This window comes from Trichomonas vaginalis, chromosome I (assembly GCF_026262505.1).
Source record: "Trichomonas vaginalis G3 chromosome I, whole genome shotgun sequence".
NCBI lineage: Eukaryota > Parabasalia > Trichomonadida > Trichomonadidae > Trichomonas > Trichomonas vaginalis.
The window spans coordinates 20,266,194-20,279,478 of NC_067203.1; the positions used below are offsets into that span (position 1 = coordinate 20,266,194).

The 13,285-nt window shown below is 30.8% G+C and overlaps 5 protein-coding genes and 1 pseudogene across 6 annotated transcripts, besides 2 other annotated features; 5 read left to right on the forward strand and 1 right to left on the reverse strand.

Annotated features, from left to right (window-relative positions):
- Positions 1–18: 18 nt before the first annotated feature.
- Positions 19–137: a mobile genetic element.
- Positions 138–1,740: 1,603 nt separating this feature from the next.
- Positions 1,741–3,066, forward strand: TVAGG3_1018480 (uncharacterized protein; the record flags this gene model as incomplete). The annotated part of the gene is made up of 1 exon (XM_001325051.1): positions 1,751–3,004. The coding sequence occupies one exon, from the start codon at positions 1,751–1,753 to the stop codon at positions 3,002–3,004; it is 1,254 nt and encodes a 417-aa protein (XP_001325086.1).
- A 326-nt stretch (positions 3,067–3,392) lies between these two features.
- On the forward strand, positions 3,393–3,901 carry TVAGG3_1018490 (Chain X 40s Ribosomal Protein S23; the record flags this gene model as incomplete). The annotated part of the gene is made up of 1 exon (XM_001325050.2): positions 3,402–3,836. The coding sequence occupies one exon, from the start codon at positions 3,402–3,404 to the stop codon at positions 3,834–3,836; it is 435 nt and encodes a 144-aa protein (XP_001325085.1).
- Positions 3,902–4,387: 486 nt separating this feature from the next.
- On the forward strand, positions 4,388–6,591 carry TVAGG3_1018500 (clathrin binding; the record flags this gene model as incomplete). The annotated part of the gene is made up of 1 exon (XM_001325049.1): positions 4,393–6,540. The coding sequence occupies one exon, from the start codon at positions 4,393–4,395 to the stop codon at positions 6,538–6,540; it is 2,148 nt and encodes a 715-aa protein (XP_001325084.1).
- A 448-nt stretch (positions 6,592–7,039) lies between these two features.
- On the reverse strand, positions 7,040–7,294 carry TVAGG3_1018510 (10-hydroxy-9-(phosphonooxy)octadecanoate phosphatase protein; the record flags this gene model as incomplete). Its single annotated transcript, XM_001325048.1, has 1 exon — positions 7,040–7,294. The coding sequence occupies one exon, from the start codon at positions 7,292–7,294 to the stop codon at positions 7,040–7,042; it is 255 nt and encodes an 84-aa protein (XP_001325083.1).
- A 651-nt stretch (positions 7,295–7,945) lies between these two features.
- Positions 7,946–13,285: part of a mobile genetic element that runs on past the window's edge.
- On the forward strand, positions 8,027–9,163 carry TVAGG3_1018530 (uncharacterized protein; the record flags this gene model as incomplete). Its single annotated transcript, XM_051254723.1, has 1 exon — positions 8,027–9,163. The coding sequence occupies one exon, from the start codon at positions 8,027–8,029 to the stop codon at positions 9,161–9,163; it is 1,137 nt and encodes a 378-aa protein (XP_051080297.1).
- On the forward strand, positions 9,215–12,656 carry TVAGG3_1018540 (annotated as a pseudogene). The gene has a single exon. A coding segment is annotated over exon 1 (3,442 nt).

Here is a 13,285-nt window from a genome sequence, read left to right on the forward strand (position 1 = left end):
AAATGACACTTTTCTTATGGGTGCTCTTACCACTTTCTGACACTCTCTCAAAAAGGGATATACGGGCGTGAAGGGGCATAGAAAATAAAATCTTATACAAGAAATTTGAGAGTGTGTCAGAAAGTGGTAAGTGCACCCTTTAATTTCACACTTTTTTAAAGTTAAACTTTGTATTTTTGAACGGAAAAAAAAGTTCACTATATAGTGTATAATATGGCTGTTATACCCCTTTTTTTGTTATTAAAATAAAGATTTGTTGATTTATTGCACTCTTGATTGTATACATTCAAATTTCTAATATTCTCTCAATTATTGATCTGGAAAAAGTTGTTATAATTCAATGTGGAGTGCTTAATAATGGCTGTTATTGTTTTCTGCTATTGAAAGAATGATTTTTTAGTCTAAACAAATCTTCTTGGCAAAATCGGCATTTGACAAGTTTCTAAAGAAATCATAATTTTTCTGTTAGATCTTATTTAAATTCTTTACGATATTGAAGCTCCATCGTTATTCTTTTCAATATAATGAAGTAAATTGTTTTCCCAAATGACTAGTCGCTCATAGAGACTATTCGAAATGTATGACAAAATATATTCCATTCCTTCTGGAAATTTTAAGTGCTGGAATGTTTGATTCATTTTACTCGTTCCTGAAGCAATCAATATTTTCCAGAATCGAAATTTGCAAGCGACGCTCAGGATAGATGTCCTGTTTGAATCGAGCAAAGATGTATAAAAAAATTTGAATCAATTACATGCCACCACATTTGCATGGGTCATTTATAGAAACTCGTGCATTTCCTTAACAATATAAATGGACAAAAAAACTATCTTTCGACTAGAATGGACTGAAATTCTGCTGAAACTTAATATGATTTATCATATGATTGAAAGCATTTTCATATATAAATGAATTTACAATTACAGTGATGCGAATTTGGGATATTGCAAGTATAATATTTTCATCAAATATATTGAGTTAATATTCAAACAAATTTATATTAATTGTATTTTGAACAGATTTAATCTATCAAACAATACGCATGACTTAGTCATTAATTGTAGTGAATGATGCGGCTTTTTTAATTTGAGTTTATATCTTCAAGTGAGAGTAATTTTACTTTCCAAATAGCAATATTCAGTATATCAATTTGACTTTTTCCAGAGCCTAAGATATTGTTATTATTAATGAAGATAAACATTAGCTCTATTATTTTATATTTAACTTTGGTTTTAAGATATTTGGACATAATAAATCATAATTAATTTCCTAACAAAAGAGAACTAATGCATCAAATACAGAGAATTTGCGAATTAAAAAATAAAGATTATCAAACACCAAGTATTTTTGGTGAATTTTTATGTAACTAAGATTACCGCAGTACTGGCAATCTATGAGATGAACTAAAGATCTTATAAAAAAATAAAGTTTTCAAAATAGCGTCTTTTGCAATATCTACTGAATAAAGATGTATTTCATGTGGAAATCGAAATTGAGCGTGGTTGTGATGACGATAAAAATTATGATGCAAAACCAGATCATATTTGCACATTGAAAAGCAATTAAAAAAAATTGGATAACTTGCTTGTATTCATATATATATCATTATTAAGTAATATTTAACTTCAGGCTTTTCTATTCAAAAAAATTGATTGTACTCCTTTGTAATGAAATTATTGCTTTGATATATTCCCGATAAAATTACACACTTTTTATTCTTATTATTTTTTCTGAAGATCAGAATCTTATTATGTTTTCTTTCTTTTTAACTTCCGTTATCTGCGAAATTTTAACTGGTGAACAAAGAAGCAGTGTTTACAAGAGCAAAATATATGGAGATTTCACAGTTGAAGATTGTTATTTTAAAAGCGTAGGCGGATATATGTCAAAAGCACCTCTATACGTCGGATCAGATTCCACAGATTATAATGTAAAGCTATTACGTTCATACTTTGTCGATTCTCGCAGTGATCCATCCGGATCTTTCTACTTTTGGAGTAAAATGAGATTACAAATAGAAATGGTAGGTGTCGAGAAATGCTATTGGGGTCAAGGAAAGACTAGCGCTGCTGGAAGAGTTGATTTGAAACAACCATTTACATTAAATATGTCTTCATTCTCAGGTGACTATGGTGGCACTAAAAATCTTAACTTAGCTGCTGCATGCACAGTCACATCCATAAACATGTCAGGTTGCCAATCCGATGGTGGCTGGCTTACATATTCCTACGGAAATTTGTGCATTGGTAATGCACCTGATCCAGTAACTCTTAAATACTCAAACATTGAATCGTGCGAGTCAAACTGCGGTGTCCTATACTTTGACAAGACGCAAGCATCAAATACAGTCAGTTTTTGTAATTTTATCAAAAATACGATGACAAGTCAATGTCTTATCTATGTAGAATCAGCAGTTTCTTCCGAAACTACAACACTTTCCAACTGTGTTGTTAACGGAAATATTCTTTCAGAAGGCGTTTCAGCTTTCTGGGGAAAGACTAAGCTGATTATTGTTGAATGCACTGTTGACAGCTCCAGCTTCTATGAATCCGTTGAAGTCAAGAGCTGGACAGTTAAGAATGCAACCGCAATTCCAATGACTCTCTACGAAACAGTCAGCATCAAAGCTGTCATTGGCCAGAATGCAACATTCACTCCAGTTATTACGCCAAAACCAGCAGATCCATATTCTCCAAATTCACCAGGTGAACAAAAGCCAGCAGGAGACGGAACAAACACTACAAACTCAACAAGTGAAGCAAAGGAAGGATTTGCAAGCAAGAAATTAGGCCCGCTCCCAATGTGGGCTGTAATTGTAATCGGTGTCGTGGTTGTCGTCGCTGTTGTTGCAGGATATGTTGTTTATAGGATCATGACAAAGCCACAGAAGCACCACCATCATATTCATAAGCACAAACATCGCAGCCAACACCATAATTACGACCAACCTCTTGAAGCTCAAAATTCAGAGCAACCTGATGAAGTTCCTAATGCAGCTGATTAAGTTTATATCATTATATGATTTGTTAATACAAAAACATGATATTAATTAAAAAAATAAAATTTATTAAATCTTTGTTTTTTCATTGTAATCATTTCTTAGAGTAGAATGTCCTTTCCACTACAACCCATGTCCAAAAATTGTCTTCTGAATCAAATTCTCATTGAAATCCCTAAAAAAGGTGACTTAAACTATGAAAATCATGGATTTCTTATGGCCTTAGCATGTATTTTATTAACCATAATGCAAAATATTATAATGTTCAGCATTCTTTCCATAAAATTTTATGGTTCTTCAGAATTTTCATAAAATTTATGCAGAAAGTTGTATCGATTCTTGATACTGAATCTAATTACTCATGAAAATTTTTAAAATTTGTGGCCATCTGAACCTTTTCAAAATGGGTAAATCCAAGGCATGCGGTCGTCTCGCAGCTCGCAAGCTTCGTCTTGCACACAAGTCAAACCTTTGGGCTTCTAACGCCTACCGTCGTTCTCTCGGTACTTCAATTTACAAGACACCACTCGAAGGTACATCAATGGCTTCTGGCATTGTCGTCGGCAAGGTTGCCGTCGAAGCTAAGCAGCCAAACTCAGCTATTCGTAAGGCTGTCCGTGTTCAGCTTAAGAAGAACTCAAAGGTTGTTACAGCATTCGTTCCACGCGATGGTTCCCTTCGTCTTATTGATGATAACGATCGTGTTCTCATTGCTGGTATGGGTCGTTCTGGCCGTTCTGTCGGTGACCTTCCAGGATGCCGCTTCAAAGTTATCAAAGTCGCTGGTTTCTCACTCCTTGCCCTCTGGCTCGGAAAGAAGGAAAAGCCGCGCAGCTAAATTGTCAGAAGACTCTCTTACAATAAAATGATAAAAATTTTTTGATAAAAAATACAAAAATTTCGAAATTACAAGATGTGTTATTATCAATTTCTATTTGTTATTAGATGGATATTAATACTACAATATGAATTTTGAGAATTACAATATGATTAGAAATTTTTCAAAAATTATCAAGTCAAAAACTTGTAAAAAATGATGCTTATTCTTTTTATGTGTAATTATATTGAAATGATCCATTCTCTACCTAATGTTAAATAAGATATTCAGACTTAATAAAATTATGCACAACATCATAGCAGTTAAGATTAAATAGAGATTACCTAGTGTTTGCATGGATGGTAACATAATTTACAAGTATGATAAGTCTTAGTAATCAAAATTCAATTCAATAATTTGATTTTCCACATAAATGATATTAAATTACTGACCTTTTTCCCATTTATATCTCCTCAAAGTGTCAACAGAAATAGGAATGGCCTCTAAATAAAGATATTTCACATTCACAAAGCATAATAGAAAACCTGACATCTCTAAAAGAGAAAAAAAAAATTAAATGAATATGAACTTTAAATATGAAGGCGGAGGTAACACCGAACTTGCCCAATTAAGGGATAAATTAGATGGAAATGACCCAAGTAAGAGAAAGGATGCCGCAAAATATGTTGTTTCTCTCATGAGAGCCGGAGAAAATATGCAAAATGTCTTTTCAAGCATGCTTCGTTGCGTTAAAACAGATGATATCGAACTTAAAAAACTTGTTTATTTATATTTAGTTCATTACTCTCCACACGAACCTGAACAAGCAATTATGGCAGTAAATACTTTCATCAAAGATGCTGATGATTCAAACCCATTAATCAGAGCTCTCGCTATTCGTAATATGTGCAGAATCAAGCTTGAAAATGTTGGTGAACACATGATTCAACCTTTAATGAAATCATTGAAGGATCAAGACCCATATGTAAGGAAGACAGCAGTCTTTGGTGTTGCAAAACTTTACGATTTCATACCAGAATCTGTCGAAAATTCAGGTTTATTCAAAACATTACTTTCTTTACTCAAAGACGACAATCCATTAGTTGTTGCCAATACCACAGCTGTTATTCTTGAAATTAATGAACGTAGATCTACCCCAATTTTCCACTTAAACAGTGAAACAATTGGCCCAATGTTATCAGCGATTTCTTCATGCTCCGAGTGGTGCCAAACAACACTATTAGACTCGCTTTCTCATTACAAACCAGAAACTCACGAAGATGCTACATTTTTAATCGATCGTCTCATTCCATTCCTAAAGAGCTCTAATCCAGCCGCCGTTATAGGCTCATTCAAATGCATATTCTTATTTATGGAGCTAGATCAACGTAATCCTGTCGATTTATTCCCACAAATCATTCCTCCATTTATTACCTTAGTTGCATCAAGCGACAACGAAATACAATACGTAGTTTTACGTACTCTTTCACTTTTCGTACTCAAATATCCGAAAGCTCTCGCAAAAGAGTACAGAATTTTCTTCTGCAAATACAACGATCCAAACTACGTCAAAATAGAAAAACTCGACATCCTTGTTACTATTTGCAGCTCGCAGACCGCTCAAATGGTACTGGATGAGCTCCAGGAGAACTGTAATTCAGTTGATGTTGCTTTTGTTCAAAAAAGTGTCAGAGCCATTGGCCAGATTGCCGTTAAGATCGAAGCATCAGCTCGCCGATGTGTAGACATCCTTGTCCAGCTTGTACAAGGCAAAGCGGACTACGCTCTCGAAGAAGCAATAATTGTTATGACAGATATCCTCCGAAAGTACCCAGGAGTGTTCGAAAACGTCATTGGAACAGTTTGCCAGTCCTTGGAGAACGTAAAAGCACCGCGCGCCAAAGCTGCAGGAATTTGGATTCTTGGAGAGTACAACAGACTCATCGAACACGTTGATATGTTGTTAGATCCATTCCTTGATACCTTCCATGACGAAGAACCGCTTGTACAACTCCAGTTACTCGTTGCATTCGTAAAAGTTTACTTAGAAAAGCCGGATCAAACGAAAGACCAGTTACAGTTCATCTTAAACGAGGCTACAAAGGCTGGAAATGTACCTGATGTTCGCCAAAGAGCACTTCTCTACTGGAAATTGTTGATGAGTGAAGGAAATGTCGCAAAAGATGTTGTTGTGTTCTCGAAGGATACTGTTGTTCACTCAGGTGTATCATATACTGATGAAGTTCTTACAGAACTTATCAGAAATATGGGATCTGTATCCGGAGTATTACATATCGTCCCTGGCGACTTCATTAAGAGACAGAAATTCGTTCCAGATGATAATAATGACACAGATGATGAAAGAAATTACAAAATGCTTAAAGTTTGGATCAAAACTCCACAAAATCAAACTTTGGAGTGCAATTTCCTTTCATTAGAAATTGATTACGATCCAACAAGCATATACTTAAGAATTACAAACAAAACACCTGAAAAATTGTCAAATTTGCAATTCGCGATGAGTCGTAATAGCCAAGGACTCATAATCGCCGGTGCACAGTCATTCCCGCCGTTCATTGAGCCACAACAGTCTGCTACAGCTGTTATCCCTGTAATGGTTGACCAAACAACCGTTGATAGCCTTGCACAACAAGTGCAGTTAGCTGTTAATACTAACGCTGGCGTTGTATTCTCGGCTGATACAATCCCTTCAATATATGTCTAAAGTTAAATAAAATTATGAATTTTTTTTTTATTGTGTTAAATTCAAATTAACTAATGCCAGTATGAAATATTTGTAAATGAAATTATAAACATAAGAACATTTTAGATTTCATTAAAAAAAATATTATGATCTCAAAATTATATCATAAAAACTAACCTAAAAAATGTATTGACAAATCTGACTCTCAATAGCTAAAAGAAATATGATATTAAAATGCAATATATATGATAATGAGTTTATATTTATATGAATTGTATGATAAAATTAATGATGATATTGGAATAAATTCAAGTTATTAGTTACTTTTAATCTATACAATATAAATGAAGAATATTATTCATTCATTTACTAATGTTTGATTGATATCAAATTGATTCTTGAAATTTATTAACTTTATCATAAGAAAAGTTTGTGAATAAAATTGACTAATGGTAATAAACATATGTCATAGATGAATGCTAGTAGATTCAAAATGTAACAATGTTATAAACATAATTTTTTAATAGTTAAGTTCAGATGTGAACTCCGCAATTAAATTATTGACAATTTCAGGAGCTTCTGTAGGAGGGAAGTGTTTGAACTTCTCTTTTAATATGTACTTGATATTTGGAAGAGTATTAACAAATTCATGAACAAATTCTTCTGGCGAAATATTGTCATCCTTCGAATGCAATATCCAAACTTTTTGGGTAACCAATTTCTTGACTTCTTCAGTAGTATGATAGGATGGGTTGTGTGACTTTTTTTGTTGCATCTATATATAGACGATACATTAAAATATTTATATACTAAACACATTTTAAAAAATTAACATTAATTTTAAAATAATTTATCTTTTATCTTTTATAAAAGAAGCTATATATAGATGATGTCAGATATTCCGCGATTAATTAAACATTGTTTAAATCCTGAATGGAATCAATGGAGTCATAATCAAAGACCTCATAAACGAGTAAAAGAAATTAGAAATAATTATTTTCATGAATAAAAGATTCACTACCATAATGAAATAAAAAATAAAAAAATAAACTTTAAAAATTCATGTCTCAGAATCAACATTGAACTTTAAGAAACTAATGATTATTTGAATTTATGATATCAATTATTTGATTTATTCTTTCTTCAATCTCTTCTATTCTTTTTGTTAAATCATCAATTTTCATTAATGAGGTGATTCTTGATTGAGGAATAGATTTCAAACTAACCACTCCTTTCATTTTTGAAATTTTGAATCCATCAACTTTAAACATTTTATAGTAGTATATGTGGAAGGGTTTTGTGACTTTTTTTGTAAACGTAAGAATTCATACAATATTGAACGATTTTGTATCATTTTTTTTAACATATGAAGTAAAAAATGTATGATTCTTACGGTTTTTATTCTTACGTTTTTGAATAAATCAAGATTTAAAAAATTGACTTCTTACGTAAAATTAAAACTAAGTTAAATTTATTTTTGAATAATTTATTTTTTATTTAATGATAAATGAGTATAACAACTAATTCATTGAAATCTTTAAAGTTCACTAATTCAGAATTAGAAAATATTTTAGAAAATTTTGGAGACGGTTCTTATCCAACATATATGCAGAATGTGAAAGAGTTTTCCAGATTGTTGAATGAATTTAAATATAACGGACCAATTACTAAAAAGGCTATAATGAGATATTTATATCCCAAAAAAGTTGAAAAACAGGAGAATATTCCTCTTTATGGTCCAGAGGACCTGGGCTCAGAGAGCCTTGAAACACCTCCTGAATATTATGAAGAAAAAATTAAACAAGATGAATATTATAACGATGAGATTGAGAAATTGGAACAATTAAGAAATGAAATAGATGAAAGAATTAAGGAATTGAGAAATGCTGAGAATGAAGTAGAGGGTTTAATGAATATCCCAGCTTCAGAATCAGAAGTTCAAAAATCACATGAGGAAAGATATAAAAATTACTTTTTGGAATCTACTAAAAATTTATTAGATGGTGATATTGACGAAACACTTTCAGAAGAAGGCACAAAATTTATTCATAAACATAAGCTTCAGTTTATTGACGATGGAGATTATCCATGTATATTACTTTCACCTCCTCTTGATTCTGAAAAATTCAAAAAAGCACTGAAAAACGTGACATATGCAACTAATACGATTAAGAAAGAAGATCATGATATTTACACAAATTATTATTTAAATAAATGTACAGGTGTTGATAAAGTTTTTGATTTGTTAGATAAAATATCAAAAGAAACAATTGGTACATATAAAATTTTATGCGATTGTGGTTTCATTATTGAAGATATCAATAATGTTTCATATGAAAGAACAGCACCGAAGGAAGACGAAGTGGAAAGGTCTATACCATTCGTTATTAAGAATATAAAAGATATGAAAACTTATAAACATTATATTTATTCATTTATTTCAGAAAAAATGGAAGCAACCCATAAAACATCTTCTCATCATTTTATAGCTATTCATACATTCCTTTTCAAAGTTGTGAAATTAAATAAGACAGGAATTAGATTTAATGTATCAGGGTACACATTCTTGAGTAAATTAAAATGTATTCATCACGTCGCAGATGATAAAAATTTATGTGTTCTTAATTCATTTTATGGGCTTTAAAAAATAAACTTTATTTTTATTTATTTTTTAATTTTTTTTATTCTTACATAAATGAACAAAAATGGAACAGCTAAAATGAATGATAATCAAATTAGAGCCGAAGGTAGAAGGTTATTTAAACGCTTCTATAACATTCCTGATGGTGTTAATCCTAAAACTCGTAGAAGTTATTTAAATGAAGCAATAGATGCATATGAAGGGTTTGACATTTCATCAGAAAGTGAGAGGTTAGCAAGAATGTTAAACGTTAATATTGATTTTTATTATTGTGACCCTCAACCAGAAGACGTAGACATAAATAAGGTAGACTTTCCATTAGTGGAATCAATAATGATAGATCCAGAATTTGAAACAGTAAATATTTTATTAACACAGAGTCCATGTGGAAAACTTCACGCTGACAGAATAACAGACGTTGAAGCACTCACAGGATATAAAGTTTGCCCCTTTTGCAAAGAAGAAGTATATTCTATCCGTGATGATCCAGAAAGGAAAAACCAAAGAAGATTTTTAAAACATTGTGAGAAATGTAAAGAAAATAATGGAAGATTAATTCAAGACGTTCAATTGCAAAACACACAACAACCATATGCACCACATATTACGAAACAGAAGATATATCAATGGCTATTAGCACATAATTTGCAGGAATATTATAAAACCGACAAGATATTATATTACTTTTGACTTCGAAACATTAGAGACTAAAGAAGAATTACAACTTTCTGAGTGTGCAACTTTAAACGCTTACTTAAAACCATTTATGGTATCATCAACGGTTAAATTAAACGATAAAACATATACGAGGAATTTTTGCTTAACTTCGAGTGATTCTTTTATTCTGATTGGATTGAATTTTTATTTTCAACCTGTTCATTAGTTGCTAAATCAAATATTGAACAATATGAAGAATTAATGAAGCCGCAAAATACATTAAATGAAAAACAGAAGGAAGCATTTAAAGAGCTTTTAGATGAAGAATTAATAAAGTGAATATCATTGGTTTTAATTCGGGAAAGTTTGATTTAAATTTAATTCTTCGTGATTTAAATACTGCAAAATGGAAGATAAAATCAATGCTGGGTTCTTCTTCTCAATTTAAGCAATCATTGTAAAGAAAACAAACTTCCATATGAATTAAGATTTATTGACATCAGAAATTATATAGCGGGTGGAACATTAGACCAATTCACTCAAGATTTCGGAAACAATAAATCACGTGTTAAATCCTTTTTCCCTTATCAATTCATCACATGGGAGAATTACGAAGATGAATTATATAAAAAGGAACCATTCACTCAAGATTCATTTTATTCAGCATTAACACAAGAAACAATATCCGATTCAGATTATCAAATATATCTCAATGATGCTAAAAATTTTAAGAATAGATTAGAATATTTTATTCATTATTGCAATAAAGACGTTGAAATTATGATTGACCCAATTGATAAAATTATCGAAGAAACATTTGTTTATAAAATTGACATGCTTCATAATCTTTCTTTATCATCGAATGCATCAATGATTCGTTACGCGTTAGCATATAAGAACTTCAATCCTAACGAAACATATCCAGAAGAAGAAAATGTGGAATCAAGTTTTGAATTAACAAAAAAGTATTGGAAATATAAAATTGAATCATATAAGAAACAAGATGAAAAAGCAGAAAGGGATACTAAAAACAATGTTTCAATGGATGACTATCAATACTATCACGATTTAATCCTTTCATCTAAATGCAAAATGTGTGGTAAAGCGTTTACATATGCAAATAAACCAACATTGGATAGAATCGATAATGAAAAACCACATACCAAAGAAAATTGTCAGTTAATGTGTTGTTATTGCAATGTCGTAAAATCAAATAAAGATGAAGATGTTCAACGTTTAAGAATCAATTTAAGAAATTATGCATTAAAAAATAATTTACCAATGACTTTAGATTCAGTTGAAGCTTATCACATTCTCCGTAATGGAATTACTGGTGGTCTATCAAATGTTCAACATCGTGTTAATCTTAAAGGAATCACGCACATTAATAAACTTTCATATAATCCAGAAACTAAAACTGTATCAAATGAGGACACCACCAACATTATGACTCATTTCGTTGGAGTTGACTTTAATTCATTATATCCTTCATCATTTTCATCTAATCCTCATGATTTCATTCAATATACTGACCATAAAATGTATATGCCGGGAAGATTGAATGGTGTTATCATTTGTGATACAGCAACAAAGAAAGCAAAAGCACTGGGAATAATTAAGAAGAAAAATACTTTATTCGTGGCTGAAGTAAAGGGTCACATTGATGAAAAATACATTAATGATTACATAAACTTTTTACCGATAATAAGAAACTTAGATATTATCACAGATGAAAAAACAATTGGCAGTTTTATGTATAATTACATGAAATCAAACAATCTACCAGTTGACCAGAAACAGAAAATTAACTCAGTTAGCATCAACACACAACCAATATCAACCATTTTCTTCTTATTATCTTTGGTATCTAATAGACAGATTTCATTTTATCATCGATGATATTCAATCAATTTTAACATTTACAAAAACACTTGTTTTAATGAATTTGCGAAAATTTATGAACGAAAGACAAAAGGCTGAATTAGAAGGAAATAAAGGAAAAAGTTTATTTTGCAAGATTTCACTTAATGGATCATATGGTTACGATGCAATGAATACACAAAATTACGCAAAGACTAAAATAATGAATGCACAGAAGCACGCGTTGCATGTATGTCAAATAAGTTTAAAAACATAAGAGAAATAGGAAGATACATATCAAGTGATGCTTAAAGATAGATTTTATAGATGTGATACATGTTTACAAGAGGCATTCTTCACTTTAGATAATGCTAAATACTGGTATTTGGTTTTCATTTATGATTTTATGTATAAATGCATGGATGTTAATCGTTTTCATTTCATTGAAGGTGATACTGATTCATCTTATTGGGCAATCGCTGGCGACCCAAATCTTCCTAACACTCAAGCATTTCAAGCAATTGTTACCGATAAACAATTTTATGATAAAAACATTTTCAAATTCGCACCTTTTGATTTCTTCTGTTTTGATGAGAAATTTAAACCTAAATTAAAGAATAAAGCTGAAGAAAAAGCACATGAGAAGAAGTTATTGGGTTTAGCAATTGAGAAACAAGGTGATAACATGGTTGCTTTATGTCCTAAGTGTTATACATCATTCAACGGTTCAATTGATGGAAGTGATTTTAAAAAGATTGCACAAAAAATGAAAGGTGTTAGTTTACGACAAAATAAACAATTAACACCTAAAAATTATTTGGATATAATAAATGATAAATTGATATTTGATGGTCAGAATATTAATTTACAACTTAAAAATGGGTCAATGACTCGCTTAACAATTGGTAAGACTGCATTAACAGGAGCACACACTAAGGCTGTATGTTGTGAAAATGGATGTTGTATGCCATTTATTTAATAAAATACCACAGAAGAGACAAAAGGAACCGTTAATGATGGTTTTGATACTATGATTCAAAGAGGTGGGCACCCTTAAAACATTGATTTTATTTTTATATAAATGGATAACACAGATTTAAAAATTTTAATTGATGATTTAGTATTTAATCAAAATTTTCTTAATTATTATGATTTAAAAGCATATCTCCAAAAATATAATAATATAACGGGTGATGATATGGAATATTATTATCCATATTATAAAAATGAAATTTTGAAATATCATAATAAAATAATTTCTGAAATTAAAGACAAAATTAAAAATAATGAATATAAAGGGAAAAACTAAATCACAACTTAAACAGTTGAAAGATTTCAAAAATAAAGTATTAACAGAAGAAGATATTGATGAATTATATAAATTATATAATCCTGAGCCGCAAAAACAAAAGGAACAAAACACCCAGGTCCTTCAGACCATAAATGATGCACAAGCTTTAATTTATGATTCATTAGTTAAACCATATTCAGCCCGACTTTTAAATGAAGATCAACTTTTGGAATTCATCCTTCAACATAAACTCGAAGCGGGAAAGTATATCAAACCTTTATATACAGCATATTTAAAACAAATGAATAGAATACATC